This window comes from Acipenser ruthenus, chromosome 44, assembly GCF_902713425.1.
Source record: "Acipenser ruthenus chromosome 44, fAciRut3.2 maternal haplotype, whole genome shotgun sequence".
Lineage (NCBI taxonomy): Eukaryota > Metazoa > Chordata > Actinopteri > Acipenseriformes > Acipenseridae > Acipenser > Acipenser ruthenus.
The window spans coordinates 988,706-1,006,596 of NC_081232.1; the positions used below are offsets into that span (position 1 = coordinate 988,706).

At 40.5% G+C, this 17,891-nt stretch overlaps 3 protein-coding genes and 4 non-coding genes across 7 annotated transcripts; 4 read left to right on the top strand and 3 right to left on the bottom strand.

Moving 5' to 3' along the window:
- Positions 1-2,247: 2,247 nt before the first annotated feature.
- Positions 2,248-2,319, bottom strand: trnad-guc (transfer RNA aspartic acid (anticodon GUC)). The gene has a single exon. It is a non-coding gene; the product is annotated as a tRNA-Asp (tRNA).
- A 441-nt stretch (positions 2,320-2,760) lies between these two features.
- Positions 2,761-7,460, top strand: LOC131696524 (zinc finger protein 624-like). The gene is made up of 2 exons (XM_033997968.3): positions 2,761-3,529; positions 4,633-7,460. Exons 1-2 carry the CDS (start codon positions 2,983-2,985, stop codon positions 5,541-5,543), a joined length of 1,458 nt encoding a protein of 485 aa, XP_033853859.3. The 5' UTR covers positions 2,761-2,982; the 3' UTR covers positions 5,544-7,460.
- LOC131709659 (histone H3, embryonic-like) lies at positions 7,344-7,811 on the bottom strand. The gene has a single exon (XM_059012226.1). It carries the CDS (start codon positions 7,785-7,787, stop codon positions 7,344-7,346), a length of 444 nt encoding a protein of 147 aa, XP_058868209.1. The 5' UTR covers positions 7,788-7,811.
- Positions 7,812-10,589: 2,778 nt separating this feature from the next.
- On the bottom strand, positions 10,590-14,094 carry LOC117398876 (zinc finger protein 23-like). The gene is made up of 2 exons (XM_033997971.3): positions 13,066-14,094; positions 10,590-12,561 (listed from the first exon to the last, which is right to left on the bottom strand). Exons 1-2 carry the CDS (start codon positions 13,613-13,615, stop codon positions 11,690-11,692), a joined length of 1,422 nt encoding a protein of 473 aa, XP_033853862.3. The 5' UTR covers positions 13,616-14,094; the 3' UTR covers positions 10,590-11,689.
- A 145-nt stretch (positions 14,095-14,239) lies between these two features.
- Positions 14,240-14,311, top strand: trnad-guc (transfer RNA aspartic acid (anticodon GUC)). The gene has a single exon. It is a non-coding gene; the product is annotated as a tRNA-Asp (tRNA).
- A 1,544-nt stretch (positions 14,312-15,855) lies between these two features.
- trnal-cag (transfer RNA leucine (anticodon CAG)) lies at positions 15,856-15,938 on the top strand. The gene has a single exon. It is a non-coding gene; the product is annotated as a tRNA-Leu (tRNA).
- Positions 15,939-16,427: 489 nt separating this feature from the next.
- trnad-guc (transfer RNA aspartic acid (anticodon GUC)) lies at positions 16,428-16,499 on the top strand. Its single transcript has one exon. It is a non-coding gene; the product is annotated as a tRNA-Asp (tRNA).
- Positions 16,500-17,891: the final 1,392 nt, after the last annotated feature.

Genomic DNA, 17,891 nt, shown 5'->3' on the forward strand with positions numbered 1-17,891 from the left:
TAGTAGATTTATTAGGACGCCCATAACCCTCTACACTAGCATTTGATATACACGTGTTCTGTATTTCTATCCTCCTATAATTGGTGAAACTATGTGCCTGGTACATTATACTCCTTGTATAAAGGGATTTTAAAGCTTGGTGTATGTTATGTTTTTAGAGGATATTGTGATGTACCGTGTTTGTAGTGCCATTCCGTATTTGTGTATTATTATGAATCTGAGTTCAATAAAAGTTATTGTTGAATGTACTCTCTTGTCTGAGTTATTGAACCGCCACCCTCTCCCACATCCAGACCTTCTTGGAAATAAAGGTGGTGGGAGCGCAATCGCTACCCGAACCCGTACATCAGTGCTTGTAAACAAGCCGAGGTTTACCTCTGTCTTTTTGTGAGAACCAAAAATAAGTTGTCAGTTTCGTAATGTACTCTGTGTGTGTATAAACAAGGTTTCGCCTCTGCACAAATACAACTACGATACACACGAAAATAAGTAATCATTATGTAGAAAAAAAGTTAAACTTATTTTGAAGCGTTTAATGAATCTGCCCAGCTGCTGCTTTTGTCTTTGTAATGCATGTATTTAAAACAACTGAAAAAAAATAACAATTCAATAAATAAGTCCACATTCGCGTTGTTAATCAGCGACACTGTGCAGTGAATGCGCGTCAGCAGTTTCGTGCTTAACCCGCGCTCACAGACACGGCTCAGTGGTGGGCGGGTCTGATGTGTGCGCGCTCTTCTTTGCTGGCTGCTTTTTCAATCAGGTCCGGCCTGTGCGTATGTAATAGAACCTCAACCCAAGTATTAAGTATTGTGTTAATTTTGTAATACACAGCTACACGATGTCTGGAAGAGGCAAAGGCGGTAAAGGACTCGGGAAAGGAGGCGCCAAGCGTCATCGCAAAGTGCTCCGTGATAACATCCAGGGCATCACCAAGCCTGCTATCCGCCGCCTGGCTCGCCGCGGAGGAGTGAAGCGAATCTCCGGGCTGATCTATGAAGAGACCCGCGGGGTGTTGAAGGTGTTTCTGGAGAATGTGATCCGGGATGCCGTCACCTACACTGAGCACGCCAAGAGAAAGACCGTCACCGCTATGGATGTGGTGTATGCGCTGAAGCGCCAGGGTCGCACTCTGTACGGATTCGGAGGTTAAGGATTTTCATCGGCTACATTTGAACATAAAGGCTCTTTTCAGAGCCACCAACAACATCAAACGAAAGCTTAAAATTACTTTTTTATTTATTTTGTGTGGTATGGGGAAATGCTCTTTTGGGTTAGGATGTTAATTTTATTTCTACTCACACATATATATATAATTTCCGTAAAATCAAATCTAGATAAACGTTTTCGAAGTTCTTTTGTTTAGTTTGCATCCATAAAGAACACATATATTAGGAAGGTTTTTCATGTGAGCACAAATCTGAGCCTGTGTTACTCGGGTTAAAGGTAATTGGGGTACAATTTTCCGAAACATTCATATTCATGAATTTATTGTATTTTTTTCGATAGAAATTATATTCCGTTGTTTGTTAAATACATTATTCATTTAAAATGGCTGCATTGAAACAGTCAATTGCGCCCCCATGCGTCTGTAACGAGAAGTACCACAAGCTGATTTGAATGCGTTAAGGGACGTTCACACCTGAACCGGCGCCGCACTATCGCGCGGCAAAAGCTATGGTTTTCAATGAAGGCGGTTACGCGCAGCGGCAGAGTGACGCGCAAGAGATAAAGTATTTTCAATTTTCGCCACGCCTGTCGTGACGTAACCCACCAACAGCCACTCAGGGAAAAGTAGGAGGTTCCTTTCCGAGGAAGAAATAAAAAAAATATAATGGAGGAAAAGCTGTTCGCTTTAATTTCAAATGTCCCAGCGTTGTATAATACAACAATACATACAGTCTGGCCGTCCTGTGTTACAGACCTGCCAACGATAACTCAGTTGGTAGAGCGGAGGACTGTAGTGGAGAGACATGGGCATCCTGTAGGTCTCTGGTTCAAATCAAAACGTTTTTTTTTTTTTTTTACTTTATATCAGATCGATGTTCGTTTGGCTGTCAAGGTAACAGCGCCCCCAGTGTTGAGTATTGTTTTCTTTTTACGACAATACTGTATATGTCTCGTTCGTTCAGTAATATTTATTTGAAGGTATATTTTTGAAAACTGCTAACATTTTATTAGACAGTAATGTAAAGTTATTATGTTATAAATATTGATTCGAAAAATAATTAAACAGAAAAAAAGTATCTCCCCGTCGGGGAATTGAACCCCGGTCTCCCGCGTGACAGGCGGGGATACTGACCACTATACTAACGAGGAGGAGATGTTTAAACTCACTATCGATAGGATTCTGAAGGCGTGTAATTCACTCAATGAATTACACAGCTGTGCGTATGTGTAGAATCTAAACATGCAGCACTGCCCTCTGAAGCTCTCAAAACAACTTCTGTGAGATTGTATGTGTTGTGTTGCTTTTTGAACAACAAACGATACTTTCATTGTAACCGTTTAGCTTTCCATTCCATTACCTTTCATAACATCATTATTAACAATGTATATATATATATATATATATATATATATATATATATATATATATATATATATATATATATATATATATATCAATAAGTTTTGTCTGGAAACTAGCCCGTTTAATCCGATAATTTATTGTATTTACTGCGAATTTCATTAATAACACAGCCCTATATGTTTATATGGTACCTGTGGGAGGTATTCGGTAGGCGGCGCCAGCGCTGTAACAGACTGGCTGCTACAATGTTACAGGAGTCTGTACACGGAAGTACACAGTCTCTGTGTCTGGGTGGAGAAACATGGCTACCGTAGTTCAGAGCTGAACTCGTTCACATGCTGTGCTTAGTGTGATCAACAACAGCGAGTGTTCAACTCAGACGATTGCTGATATAACTTTTACAGCTGAGACGTCTTCACTTCACCAGAGTAAACGAACGCAGCGTGTTTATGAGACGCGTCTCTAAAATGAAAGAAGAGATGGATATCTGCGCATCCTCCGCGTCTCTCCTTGAGGAAGAACTCGCCTCTGCTATCGAGCCTGCAGTGAAAGCGGCTGTGCTGAGCGTCATGTCTGCATTAGCAAAGTTCGTGGACAGTAAATGTGCAGTTTTCAATCTCAGACTGGACGAAAGAGACCAAGAATTCGAAAGCGTGAGATTGCGATTGGAAATAGCGGAGAACGGGTTGAAAGCAATGCGAGACGGAGAATACACGAACACTGGCGATAAGAACTTCACACAGTCTTTCACAAACACTGACACACAATACCACGGGAGCGACAGTATTATTGCTCACGGGCTGCCGGCGCGGGATTTCTCCACTCTTCCAGTTCAGCCAGTCAGGGATCCGGTGCCTGCAGTCAACACCGCACTGAAAAACTCCCGGGTTTTAATCCAGGAGGATGGAAGCTATTCCGAGCAGGACCTGCTGATGCGAGGTGATGACTCTGAACAGAGTCACACAAGCACAGCGGGGTGGAGAAGAGCACTGAAAGGTAAGGACATCATATTTCAATCTATCAGCTCTTTAAATGTATTCAGTGAATGTAACGATCAAGCCATCTCACAAGTGCAGTGGTGGCCCATAATGTTTTATTGCTTTGTTCCCCCCAGTCAGGCAACTTGCTAACTAAATATGTTCAATAGATAATTGCCTCCACTTAAAATATATAGAAAATATTTTAATTACAAATCCGTCCCACTGATGCAGTGTTACCCCAAATATTATCAATTTACTACCAATGAGGAATGACTGTGTGTCACGATTGTTCTTTATTTTACAACCAAAATATACTTATCATCAAAAGAATCGTATCACTTATATTTGAGCATCAGAAGAAACTTAACACTAATATTTGGATAAAATTTACAAGATGTGATCGAAAAATGACAAACCCTGTTTTAGAGCAGGTGCAGTGACCTTTTATTGTGCTGATTAACAACTGACATCACGATGATGCTGCGGAATGATCTGTGGATCTCGGGCAGGTGTTGTAACTCTTGGTCTCCTAGTTCATGGCCGGTCATTGACAGAGTGTGTGTGGTTATACCGTCTCGCCAGGTTTGAAATCGCTGGCTGTGAGCACCCAAGACGGCGAGCCACAGCACGCTGCCCTCGTCCAGCCTCTGACATGCCGATCGCACGAAGGCGCTGCTCTCTTGACAGACGTGGCATGTTGTTTTTTTTTTTTTTTTTTTTTTCGTTATTGCTTCTTTTCAAGCTTGCAATTCAACAGCTGAAATCACTCCGTATCCAGTGTCCAACTGTCTCACTAATTAGGTGATTAAGTGCATATGCTTCAGTCATAGTCACTCAAGCGTGTCATGGTCAAGGATGAATGATCGAGTGATTAAAAAGAAACCAAAAACATTTTGTCAATGTCCATCATTTATATATCTTATTTTTTTTCGAAAATAAATGTGTTATAATAGTGATAAGTTTATTTTGATGCTCGGTGTAGTTTGTGCAAGAGTGACAGCTCCGCATTTGAGGGGCCAATTCAACACATGATAATGACAGGTTACTAGATGTGCAATCTAGAATGAACCCAGTTTATGATGTAGATTTTACAGTGTTTCACTCTTCTCTCTGACACAGGTCCTGCAGAGAGAAATGCTCCTCCTCATGCTGAGGAAGGGTCGAAGGCAGAATCAGTTCCCATTCAAGAGGAGCTCTTTGACCAGGAATGGTGCAGGAGTCCAGAGCAGACTACAGAGCTGACATCTATTGAAGGGGAGAATGAGCCACATGCACTAGATCCTGTCCACATTAATGAAGAGATCCCTGGAATTGAACCGGTCATCATTAAAGAGGAGGTTCTTGAACTTGAATCTGACCCCATTGAAGAGGGGGGTGCTGACCACTTTGAAAAACTGCAGCAAATTCACATGGGACAGAAACTGCATCTCTGTACTGTTTGTGGGAAGAGTTTCAAACAAGCATCACAGCTAAAAGCCCACCAGCGAATTCACACAGGAGAGAAACCGTATAGCTGTGATCACTGTGGGAAGAGATTCACTCTGTCTACAGACCTGAAAAGACACCAGCGAATTCACACAGGAGAGAAACCATATCGCTGCACTGAGTGTGAGAAGAGTTTCAAACAAGCATCGCAGCTTAAAGCCCACCAGCGAATTCACACAGGAGAGAAACGTTATCATTGTGATGACTGTGGGAAGAGTTTCATTCTGTCTGCAGTCCTTAGAAGACACCAGAGAATTCACACAGGAGAGAAACCTTATAGCTGCACTGAGTGTGAGAAGAGTTTCAATCAGATGTCCCACCTTAAATCCCACCAGCGAATTCACACAGGAGAGAAGCCGTATAGCTGTGATCACTGTGGGAAGAGATTCACCCTCTCAGGAGCACTGACAGTACATAAGCGAATTCACACAGGAGAGAAGCCGTATAGCTGTGATCACTGTGGGAAGAGATTCACTCGGACAGGAAATCTGATGTCACACCTTCGAGTTCACACAGGGGAGCAGTCGACTCACTGCACTCAATAAGAGAGATTTTATTTTCCACTCCCAGTTGTAAAAGCACACAGTATCCAGACACTTCACTAGGAACAGTAGCACTGTACCTCCATCACAAGATGACTCAGTCTAGTGGAAGCGGAGAGTATATAAGACCCTGAGATGCAATTGGACTTTTTGATCCCTTTTTCAAACTAATCTTGTCTTCTGATCCCTGATTGTCTGAGTTATTAAAATGTAAATCCTGGGAAGCACATGACCGGGCCCTCACGGGTCGGATAGCCAGCGGAGAAGCACCCGTACCGTATCGAGCCCTCAAGGGTTGGATAGCCAGCGGAGAAGCACCCGTACCGTATCGAGCCCTCAAGGGTTGGATAGCCAGCGGAGAAGCACCCGTACCGTACCGAGCCCTCACGGGTCGGATAGCTAGCGGAGAAGCACCCGTACCGTACCGAGCCCTCACGGGTCGGATAGCCAGCAGAGAAGCACCCGTACCGTACCGAGCCCTCACGGGTCGGATAGCCAGTGGAGAAGGGGTAGAAGACCCTGAGATGTAATTGGACTTCTTGATCCCTTTGTCAAACTGATCTTGTCTTCTCTCTGATTGTCTAAGTTATGAAAATGTAAATCCTGGGAAGGACTTGTCTGATTTTTTGCATGGATGTATATTATAGTTTCATGAATACAAGCTTCATTTAATTCATACTTACAGAGCCTGTCTGTCAGATTCCTGCCGTTCAACACTGCAGAGATCACAAAAGTCAATCACAAAAATATATACAGTTGCAGACAAAATATTTGGCCAGTTAAAGAAAATGTAAAAAAACACAAAAAGGTGATTTCTATAATTTCATTTTTTTTCTATTAAAATAGATCTATTATAGTCGAGATTTAATTGTAAAATAAAACAAATCATTGCATAACATGCATACAATGAAAAATAAGATGCAAAAACAAATTTCATACTTTAACAAAAGTATTTGGGCAATCAACATATTTCTTATGAAACCCATTCGTTGCTAATTATTGACAATTATCATGATTGAAAACCAACACCTGAGGCTAATTATATAATAAACAAATACATAATCATCAAGTGGAAATTTGTGATTTTAAGAAATAGTCAGTAGATAGGACCTATGTGTCAAATGATAAAAGGACAGACTAGAATTACAAAAACGTCTAAAACTCACATACATCTGATATTTAATAACAAACCAGAACATGTCACAAAGTCATAGTATTTGGTGACTGGGCTCTCGGATCATAATATGATGTTAATTGCTAGAAAATTGATGAAAGGATGGCATGAGAGAGAGATTTAAATATACCCTAAATGTTCCAGTTGTTTGTACATTTTGTGACTGTCGTTACAGATCCTGCGCTGTGTCGGTGAGAAGAGATGAAAAAACATGACTGCAGACGAGCCCGGATTTTTTATCTAATACCCTCCTATTCCTCCAGCAACATGGGCAGCCCCCATGTACCCCTATATATCCTTGAGTCTCCCCGTTGCGTCAGGGCCCAAATCGTTAACGTCTTCCCGCCCCAAAACATGCTGCAAAACTGTCTCTCTCACACACAATGCAACCTCTTCACACACGCTAAACACCCTACCCCCTACACAATTAGATCCCCTGACACATTTACACTGTTAGCCCAGTCACAACAATTACTACTGCCCAGTTACACGATCATCCTGCAAAGCTATATATTAAATTTCAATCTATGTAAAATAGACCAGGGGGACCTGAGATCCCCCTTATTTATTTTTCTACTGTTATTTTTATTATATACATTTTTATTTTATGTCCTGTTTTGAAAATGTTTTCAGCGTGGAGATGGAAGGAAGTGAAAGTAATCTAAATGACCTGCCCGCATCTGATTCCTATTTAGGTATCGTGTCAATATTATCATGGTGACTCTCTTGGCGTGAATGGCACACAGGTTGGTGTCCTCAAAGAGCCTGACCAGGTAAGCCTCGCTAGCTTCTTGCAGTGCCATCACAGCGGAGCTCTGGAAGCACAGGTCGGTCTTGAAATCCTGAGCGATTTCTCTGACAAGCCGCTGGAAGGGCAGCTTGCAGATCAGCAGTTCGGTGGATTTCTGATAGCGGCGGATCTCCCTCAGAGCCACAGTCCCAGGCCTGTAGCGGTGAGGTTTCTTCACGCCGCCGGTAGCGGGAGCGCTCTTTCGGGCAGCCTTGGTAGCGAGCTGCTTCCTGGGAGCCTTTCCACCGGTGGACTTACGAGCGGTCTGCTTGGTTCGTGCCATCTTCAAACTCTTCTACACAGTATGAAAAACTGTACAATGTGAAACAAACAGCTAATACCAGAGACCATACACAGGAACTGAGCTGCACTGATAGGATACAAGACACTTAGGGCAGCTTTATGTTCTTCATTGGTTATACAGTCAGCACTCAGATCTGTCCCAAATTAATGCACTTACCCATCACACGCGATTTCTGACCAGTTTTCTGATACAAAACCCATTTTTCAATGTTAAAATGTACTTGTTTAACCATGACAGTCTGCTTTTTTTCTCGTATGCCAAATCAGTCTCTCTTTATTGTACAGTTCACAGCACTTCCTCCAATTTCACATGACCAAAAAATGCTGAAAAAACAAAGTGAATGAGACAAGCTACGGTAATGTAAACGTTAATTATTAACAGTTTTAGATACTGTGATGTGTTTTTTTTAAAAAAAATCTGTGATCTTTAGTTGCTTTTGTGCATCTTCATTTGCAAGTGAACTGTGACATTAGGGCCTTATTGAGCACTATATTCTGCAAATTTGAATACTGACTTTGGATATTGTTTTAATTCTGGAAACTGTTTTTTAATCTTTTGCAAAATTGCATTGCTTTTTAATTTTTTTGCAGTTCTGTGCATGGGTAAAATTTTGATTTCATTTTGCTCTTAGGTCTTTAATGGGGAATTGTACATACTGCTACAATATGTATAGGATCTAAAAGTCTGTACCTTATTACAGTCCACGGTCATCCATTTTGGCATGATATTTGCAGAATCATATCATTATGAATTACAATACTTCTGTTGAAAATGTAGTACTGTACCAATAGCCAACTGTAGCCAACTTATTTTAAAACACAGTCCTTTCAGCTGTGTATTTTTGACATTGTATCTCTGCCTTTCCTGAAAAACAGACAAGGGTTGGAACGGGCCAAAATGAAATAATCAGATATGCATCACACTCCTTTAACCATGACTGCAGTCACAATTTTATAGGGTTGGATATACGAGTGCTGACTGTATTCTAGATTCTCAATGATTGATTGGAATATTTGAATTCTGTGCGCATTCTGTTAAGCAGTCATTGATTGTTGTTGGCGCCTATTCAATAAATATAGTAATTCAGGAAAACATTGCTAATCCCCAGTTTTAAGACATACTTCCATTTGAATGAAACAGTCTGTGTTTAAAATTGTAACAGAAAAACGCTCAACAATAGACAAGCCATACTTATTTATGGCAAGAGAAAATACATAATAAACATATGTACCCTTAACTTTAAAGAACAAAGCCCCCTTTGAAAATACAATTATACTTACCAAAAAATAAACAAGGAAAATAAACGTAAAACACAATTACCTGCTTGGACAGTTTTCTAGACCCAAGATTGAGTGTAGTCTTTTAAAAGTAAATTAAATAAGTTTTAAAAAACAAAGGTGTATTGTAGAACCATTTTCTTCTATTTAGAATCTATATGTATATGTTGCAACATTTTGAAACAGAAATACAAATGTTATGATTAAGAATTTTCAGCTTTGACAATATTTAGTGTAATTTGAAGATCCTGAGGTCTATTTCGTACATAACAGTGAATCGACGACTACATAATGTAGGTGTTTGCAATATCTGTATTTAAATACATTATACAGTGCTGGCAGACAACAATTGCTTCATTATAAGGAGTTCTGCAAGATGGTATTCTTGGCTGTCATCATTACAGAAACATGTTTTGGGGTAAAATGAAGAACAACTGTCCCACTGCTAGTAATGATCTATTCAGAGATAACAAGATATTTAGTGAGCAAGGGGCATGAGTGTGACAAACTAGGTCATAAATACACTACTGCAAGTCATTATACATTCCAAAACAAAATGGGGCACCACAGCACTCGTGAGATTGCTTGAACAATAAAACCTTTGCCAATTTTTAACAAGGGGATGATTAGCAATTAATTATGGAACACCACAATGACAATAATAATAATAATAAAAAATTACAATAGGTTTGAATTGGGCTTTTATTTGTGTGTGATTGAGCTTTCTAATCTCTGCAGTGTTGAACAACAGGAATCTGACAGACAGGCTCTGTAAGTATAAATTAAATGAAACTTGTATTCATGAAATTAAAATATACATCCCTGCAAAAAATCATACAAGTCCTTCCCAGGATTTACATTTTAATAACTCAGACAATCAAGGATCAGAAGACAAGTATATTTTGACAAAAGGATCAAAAAGTCCAATTACATCTCAGGGTCTTCTACCCCTTCTCCACTGGCTATCCGACCCGTGAGGGCTCGGTACGGTACGGGTGCTTCTCCACTGACTATTTGTCGAGCTGAGCGAGAACCAGACCATGAAACTCCGGCCTCACAAGACATCTGAATCCGGCTGCGAGCCGAGTCGTGCCAGGGGCGGGGTTAAGGATTTTCATCATTACACTGCATCAGTCAGTACACTCCACAAAGACAAACAACATGGTGGGCAGTGAGTGTGATGAGGTAAAAGTACAGCCTTGGGACGCTGAGGAAGTGCAGGCTCTCGTTTCTCTGTGGGCAGATAGAAGTGTTCAGGAAGATCTGGAGTTGTGTGTCAGAAATGAGAAAGTTTATACCCAAATTTCTGACGATTTGAAGCAAATGGACATAAACTGTGGGTACGGTACACTTAACTCACACACTCAAAAACACAAAATTACACCAAATTTCTCTTTGACTTTTATTATATTAATATAAAGAAAAACAATGCGGAAACTAAAAAATGTTAACTTATTTACAAAAATATAGTAAAACAAAATACAGCTGTATCTCCACTCCCCTCCCCATTGTATATGATCTCTGATGCATTCTCAGCCATTTTGGACCACTTTTAAAAGCAATTTTTAATTTGACTGTAGAAAATTCAGAAATTACTTCACTTACGCCTTGTCATTTTACCAGATAGATCAATCTGATAAATCTCACATGAGGCTAGTTAACAAACATAGTTTTTAAAGGGTTAATTTTATGAAACCTCGGCCTCAAAAATCATATACAACCTCTGCTTCACTCAATCAGATATCGTAAATACAGAGTTTGACAATTTTCTATGTTTAACTAATAACCAAATGTAAAAAATAAAATATTTTGTTTTAAAATATTTTTATTTTTTACTTTAATAATACTCAGGCTTCGGATCGGGTACATTATTTATATCTTTAACCATTGCTGACAGTGCGCAGAACGGTGGGGAGAGTATAAGCAAACAGTTTAATTACCTTACGATTCAGGCGCGTGCCTTTAAAGTAAGAATAAACTATTGTCATTATTTAAACACAAACACGCTTATTTGACTTGAAAAAAGTTTTAAGCAAATTCCTACTTGGTTTGCTTGAATGAGTAGTACACAACAAGCTTCAATATGAAAGCTGAAAATTAATTTTAATAAAAAAAAAGTTTTTAATGAAAAACAAACTAAACTCACAATTACCTAGCCTATATTTAATTAATCATTTATTTTCCTATTTAAACTGCCCAGCATCTTCTGCTGCAGTCACACCACTGTTAACGTTAGCTGGAGTAAATAGTGCAGAGCGGACTACAGGTCAAACCACTATTTGTGTAGGGGCTGTTTCATTGATTTATTTATTTTTAATGTTGGATTTATGGCGTCTTATGAATGACTTTCCATTTTTTTACATTTTAAACCGTTTATAGGCAAAACAAAAACAAAACATAGAATAATAGTATGTTTACACTGAACATAAACAGTCGAGGGGCAAAATATATCGTTTGCCTACCCTGTGCTCTATCAGTTAGGTGCCTATGGTCTCAATTAAGTTACAGTTCAACAGGAGAAATATATACTAGAAGGACACAAGTCATGAAGTACGTGTGAAAACTCTGTGCTTTTTCAACTGCGAGTGGAAAATAAAATCTCTCTTATTGGGCACAGTGAGCCGACTGCTTCCCTCTGTGAACTCGAAGGTGTGACACCAGATTTCCTGCCCGATTGAATCTCTTCCCACAGTAATCACAGCTATACGGCTTCTCTCCTGTGTGAATTCGCTGGTGGGATTTGAGGTGGGATATTTGTTTGAAACTCTTCTCACACTCTGTGCAGCTATAAGGTTTCTCTCCCGTGTGAATTCGCTGGTGGGCTTTAAGGTGGGATACTTGTTTGAAACCCTTCTCACACTCAGTGCAGCGATATGGTTTCCCTCCTGTATGAGATCTATGGTGTATTTTGAGCTCTTCTGCTGTATTAAAATCCTTTGCACAGTAAGTGCAGCGATACAGCTTCCCTCCTGTGTGCATTCGCTGATGCAATGTCAGGGTTCCTAACTGAGTGAAACTCTTTTCACCTCCACTACAGTGATACAGCTTCTTTCCATAGTGAATTTGCTGGTGTGTTTTAAGATGGTGTAACTTCTCTCCTGTGTGAAAGCGACGGTGTCTTTTCAGATCTGTTGATGTACTGAGACTCTTCCCACACACAGTATAGAGATGCAGTTTCTCTCCTGTGTGAATTTGCTGCTGTCTTTCAAAGTGGTTAGAACCCCCCTCTTCAATGCGGTCAGATTCAAGTTCAAGAACCTCCTCTTTAATGATGACTGGTTCAATTCCAGGGATCTCTTCATTAATGTGGACAGGATCTAGTTTAGGTTTCTCCTCCTCCCCTTCAATAGATGTCAGCTCTGTAGCCTGCTCTGGACTCCTGCACCATTCCTGGTCAAAGAGCTCCTCTTGAATGGGAACTGATTCTGCCTTTGACCCTTCCTCAGCATGAGGGAGAGCATTTCTCTCTGCAGGACCTGTATCAGAGAGAAGAGTGAAACACTGTAAAATCTACATAATAAACTGGGTTCATTCTAGATTGCACATGCAGTAACCTGTCATTATAATGTGAGGAGTGTTGAATTGGCCCCTCAGATCCTGAGCTGCCACTCTTGCACAAACTATTTTGGTTCTAAAATGAAGACCAATCGTGACACCCAATCATTCCTCATTGGGGTACCACTGCACCACTGGGACGGATTTGTAATTTAAATATTTTGTATATATTTTAAGAGGAGGCAAGTTGCCTGAGTGGGGGAAACTGGCAATATAACATTGTGGGCCACAACTGCACTTGTGAGAAGGCTTGATTGTTACATTCTTCAAATACATTGAAAGAGGAGAAAATAAGCTACTCAAAGATACCAAGATATTAGCAATTAAGGGGCAATAGCCTATTTGTTTACTCTTTCCCTCCCTCCTTGTTAACGCTGTGTGCACAGAACAGTGAGAACTGATAGATTGAAATATGATCTCCTTACCTTTCAGTGCTCTTCTCCACCCCGCTGTGCTTGTGTGGTCTCTCTGTTCAGAGTCATCACCTCGCATCAGCAGGTCCTGCTCGGAATAGCTTCCATCCTCCTGTATTAAAACCCGGGAGTTTTTCAGTGCGGTGTGGACTGCAGGCACCGGATCCCTGACTGGCTGAACTGGAAGAGTGGAGAAATCCCGCGCCGGCAGACCGTGAGCAATAATACTGTCGCTCCCGTGGTATTGTGTGTCAGTGTTTGTGAGAGATTGGGTGAAGTTCTTATCGCCAGTGTTCGTGTATTCTCCGTCTCGCATTGCTTTCAACTCGCTCTCCGCTATTTCCAATCGCAATCTCACGCTTTCAAATTCTTGGTCTCTTTCGTCCAGTCTGAGATTGAAAACTGCACATTTACTGTCCACGAACTTTGCTAACGCAGACATGACGCTCAGCACAGCCGCTTTCACTGCAGGCTCGATAGCAGAGGCGAGTTCTTCCTCAAGGAGAGACGCGGAGGATGCGCAGATATCCATCTCTTCTTTCATTTCAGAGACGGGTCTCATAAACACGCTGAATTCGTTTATACTCTGGTGAAGTGAAGACGTCTCAACTGTAAAAGTTATAACAGCAATCGTCTGAGTTGAACACTCGCCGTTGTTGATCACACTAAGCACAGCATGTGAACGAGTTCAGCTCTTAAACTACGGTAGCCATGTTTCTCCACCCAGACACAGGGACTGCGTACTTCCGTGTTATTATTTACAGACGCTGTAACATTGTAGCAGCCTGTCTGTTACAGCGCTGGCGCCGCCTACCGAATACCTCCCACAGGTACCATATAAACATATAGGGCTGTGTTATTGATGAAATTCACACTAAATACAATCAATTCTCATTAAAATGATCTCGGATTAAATGGGCTAGTTTCCAGACAAAATGTATTGATATATACATATACATTGTTAATAATGATGTTACCACCTGTAATGGAAAACAAAACGGTTACAATGAAAGTATCGTTTGTTGTTCAATAAGCAATACAACAAATACAATCTCACAGAAGTTGTTTTGAGAGCTTCAGAGGGCAGTGCTGCATGTTTAGATTCTACACATACGCACAGCTGTGTAATTCATTGAGTGAATTACACGCCTTCAGAATCCTATCGATAGTGAATTTAAACATCTCCTCCTCGTTAGTATAGTGGTCAGTATCCCCGCCTGTCACGCGGGAGACCGGGGTTCAATTCCCCGACGGGGAGAAACGTTTTTGTTTCTTTATTTTTCTAATCAATATTTATAACATACGACATTTACAAGAATGTCTAGTAAAATGTTACCAGTATTCAAAAATATACCTAAAACTAAACATTACAGAACGAGCCCTTTTTAGTATTGTCGTAAGAGAAGACAATACTTAACACTGGGGGCGCTGTTACCTTGACAAGCAAACGAACATGGAGGAAGCTAAGAAACTGTATCCCTGTGTCGGCCATCTTGGCTTAAATCGCTGTATAATTTAGTGCAACTTTACTCTCTATTAAAGATACTGTATTAAAACAGTGATCATATATTTGGTAAAAAAAATTATGGCTTTTGAATCGGCGAACTAAGGATGTGCGTGTTTTTCCACTACAGTCCTCCGCTCTAAAACTGAGCTATCGAAGAAAGGGCTGTTAAAAAGGGCGGCCAGACTGCGTGTCTCAGTAGCGCATTCATCACATCGTGTTGTACTTCTCATTACAGACACATGGGGGCGCACTTAACTGTTTCAATGAAGAGATATTATAAATGGAAAATGTATTTGTACTTTGCTGTTAGAAATAAGATACATAATTGCTTAAAATAAGAATAACATAAGAAAGTTTCCAAAGGAGAGGAGGACATTCAGCTCATCTTGCTTGTTTGGTTGTTAGTAGCTGATTGATCCCAGAATCTCATCAAGCAGCTTCTTGAAGGATCCCAGGGTGTCAGCTTCAACAACTGTCCGCTTCAACAACCTAGAGAGTCAGTTTGATGTAATTGATTAACACTAACATTATTGTAAAATTATACATCACTGATTTAATGCATTATGTTTGTTTAAATTATTTATTTATTTAGCATAGCGTTGACAAGGCTGTTCACGGCTTCATTGTATAATGATAAGACGACGTTCGCCTTTTCTAACAAGGGGGCATGAGTAGTTTTCGTCGTTATTTGCATTTCGATTAGCAGGTCACTCTGCATCGTCTCTTTGGTTCACAGCCAATCTTACCGCAGTAACTTTTCAAAGCTGCGCAGGGCTGTGCAGAATCTGCACGGATGTCTATAGGTGTAGTTGAGTGACGTCACGCAGCAGCCCTCTCCGTTATTCTGTGCAGAACTGCGGAAATCTGCGCTAAAACAACACGACCAAGGACTCCACTGGAACTCAATACATTTGTCTCAGCTTCATCCTCCACTGCTACACTTCCTCGGGGTTTCCTTCTTCACTTCTTCCTTAAGTTTCATTTTCCAGTTGTAATGCGGAATTCTTATCTTGTTTTTCCAGGTCTGTGCATCACGTTTTTTTCCTTGTTGTTTTAATTGTGTTTCTCCACCCAGACACAGGGACTGTGTACTTCCGTGTTATTATTACAGACGCTGTAACATTGTAGCAGCCTGTCTGTTACAGCGCTGGCGCCACCTACCGAATACCTCCCACAGGTACCTTATAAACCTATAGGGCTGTGTTATTAATGAAATTAGCACAATACAATAAAAACACACTCTGATCAAAGGACCTAGTTTCACGACAAAACTTATTTATCTTTGTTGTACGGAAGTCAGGATGGCCGAGCGGTCTAAGGCGCTGCGTTCAGGTCGCAGTCTCCTCTGGAGGCGTGGGTTCGAATCCCACTTCTGACAAGATTCTTTTTTTTCTTTCTGTAATGGTGTTTTTTTCACCTTTCAGTTTACCACTCCTCTCTCGTTATCTGGTTCCGTACTAATACGTACAGTGCAGATATTTATTTTCTCTGTTTAAATCACACAGCACAGTAGTATGTATGTGGTTTAGTCTCGATGACAGAAGCTTGGACAGCACCGTTATATTGAATAGCTTTTCCTGCCGACGTACATTTTTTTTTTTGTTTTTATTTTACAAAAATGTTAATGAATTGGAAATAATTTGTATATACATTGTTAATAATGATGTTACGGTCGGTAATTGAAAGCTAAACGGTTTCAATGAAAGTATCGTTTGTTGTTCAATAAGCAACACAACACATACAATCTCACAGAAGTTGTTTTGAGAGCTTCAGAGGGCAGTGCTGCATGTTTCGATTCTACACATACGCACAGCTCTGTAATCCCTCAGCCCTCAGAATCCTATCGATAGTGCATTTAGGCATCTCCTCCTCGTTAGTATAGTGGTCAGTATCCCCGCCTGTCACGCGGGAGACCGGGGTTCAATTCCCCGACGGGGAGAAACGTTTTTGTTTCTTTATTTTTCTAATCAATATTTATAACATACGACATTTACAAGAATGTCTAGTAAAATGTTACCAGTATTCAAAAATATACCTAAAACTAAACATTACAGAACGAGCCCTTTTTAGTATTGTCGTAAGAGAAGACAATACTTAACACTGGGGGCGCTGTTACCTTGACAAGCAAACGAACATGGAGGAAGCTATAAGAATAACATAAGAAAGTTTACAAACGAGAGGAGCCCCCATTCAGCCAATCTTGCTCCTTTGGTTGTTAGTAGCTTATTGATCCGAGAATCTCATCAAAGATCCCAGGGTGTCAGCTTCAGCAACATTACTGGGGAGTTGGTTCTAGACCCTCACAATTCTTTGTGTAAAAAGGTGCCTCCTATTTTATGTTCTGAATACTCCTTTATCTAATCTCCATCTGTGACCCCTGATCCTTGTTTCTTTTTTCAGGTCGAAAAAAAAACCCTGGGTCAACATTGTCAATACCTTTTTCTGAGAGCTTCAGGGGGCAGTACTGCATATTTAGATTCCACACACATACGCACAGCTGTAATTCATTCAGTGAATTACACGCCTTCAGAATCTCTCCATTGAAACTGTCAAGTGCGCCCTCGTGTGTCTCTAATAAGTACAACACGCTGTGATAAATGCGCAATTGAGACACGCAGTCTGGCGGCGCGCTGTGATAGAATTATCTTCGATAGCTCAGTTGGTAAAACAGAAAACTATCCAGACAAAATATGGATGTCGTTGGTTCAAATCTGGCTCGAAGCAAAGCACTGTGTTTAACACCACATCTTTGATAGAGAGTAAAATTCCATTACATTATATAGCAATTTAAGACAGATGGCTGACACAGGGAGACAGTTTCTTAGCTTCCTCCATGTTCGTTTGGCTGTCAACGTAACAGCGCCCCCAGTGTTGAGTATTGTCTTCTCTTTACAACATTACTGAAAATGGCTCGATCTCTTTTATTTAGCTGTAGGTATATTTTTGAATAGGCTACTGTTATAACATTTTACTAGATATTCTTTTAAATGTTGTATGTTATAAATATTGATTAGAAAAATAATAAAACTTCTGAAGGTGTGTAGTTCTCTGAATGAATTACACAGCTGTTCGTATGTGTGTATTATCTAAATATGCAACACTGTCCTCTGAAGCTCTCAGAAAAATGCATTGACAATGTCGACCCAGGGGATTTTTTTTTCGACCTGAAAAAAGAAACAAGGACCAGGGGTCACAAATGGAGATTAGATAAAGGGGCATTCTGAACAGAAAATAGGAGGCACGGTTTTTACACAGAGAATTGTCAGGGTCTGGAACCAACTCCCCAGTAATGATATTGAAGCTGACACCCTGGGTTCCTTCAAGAAGCTGC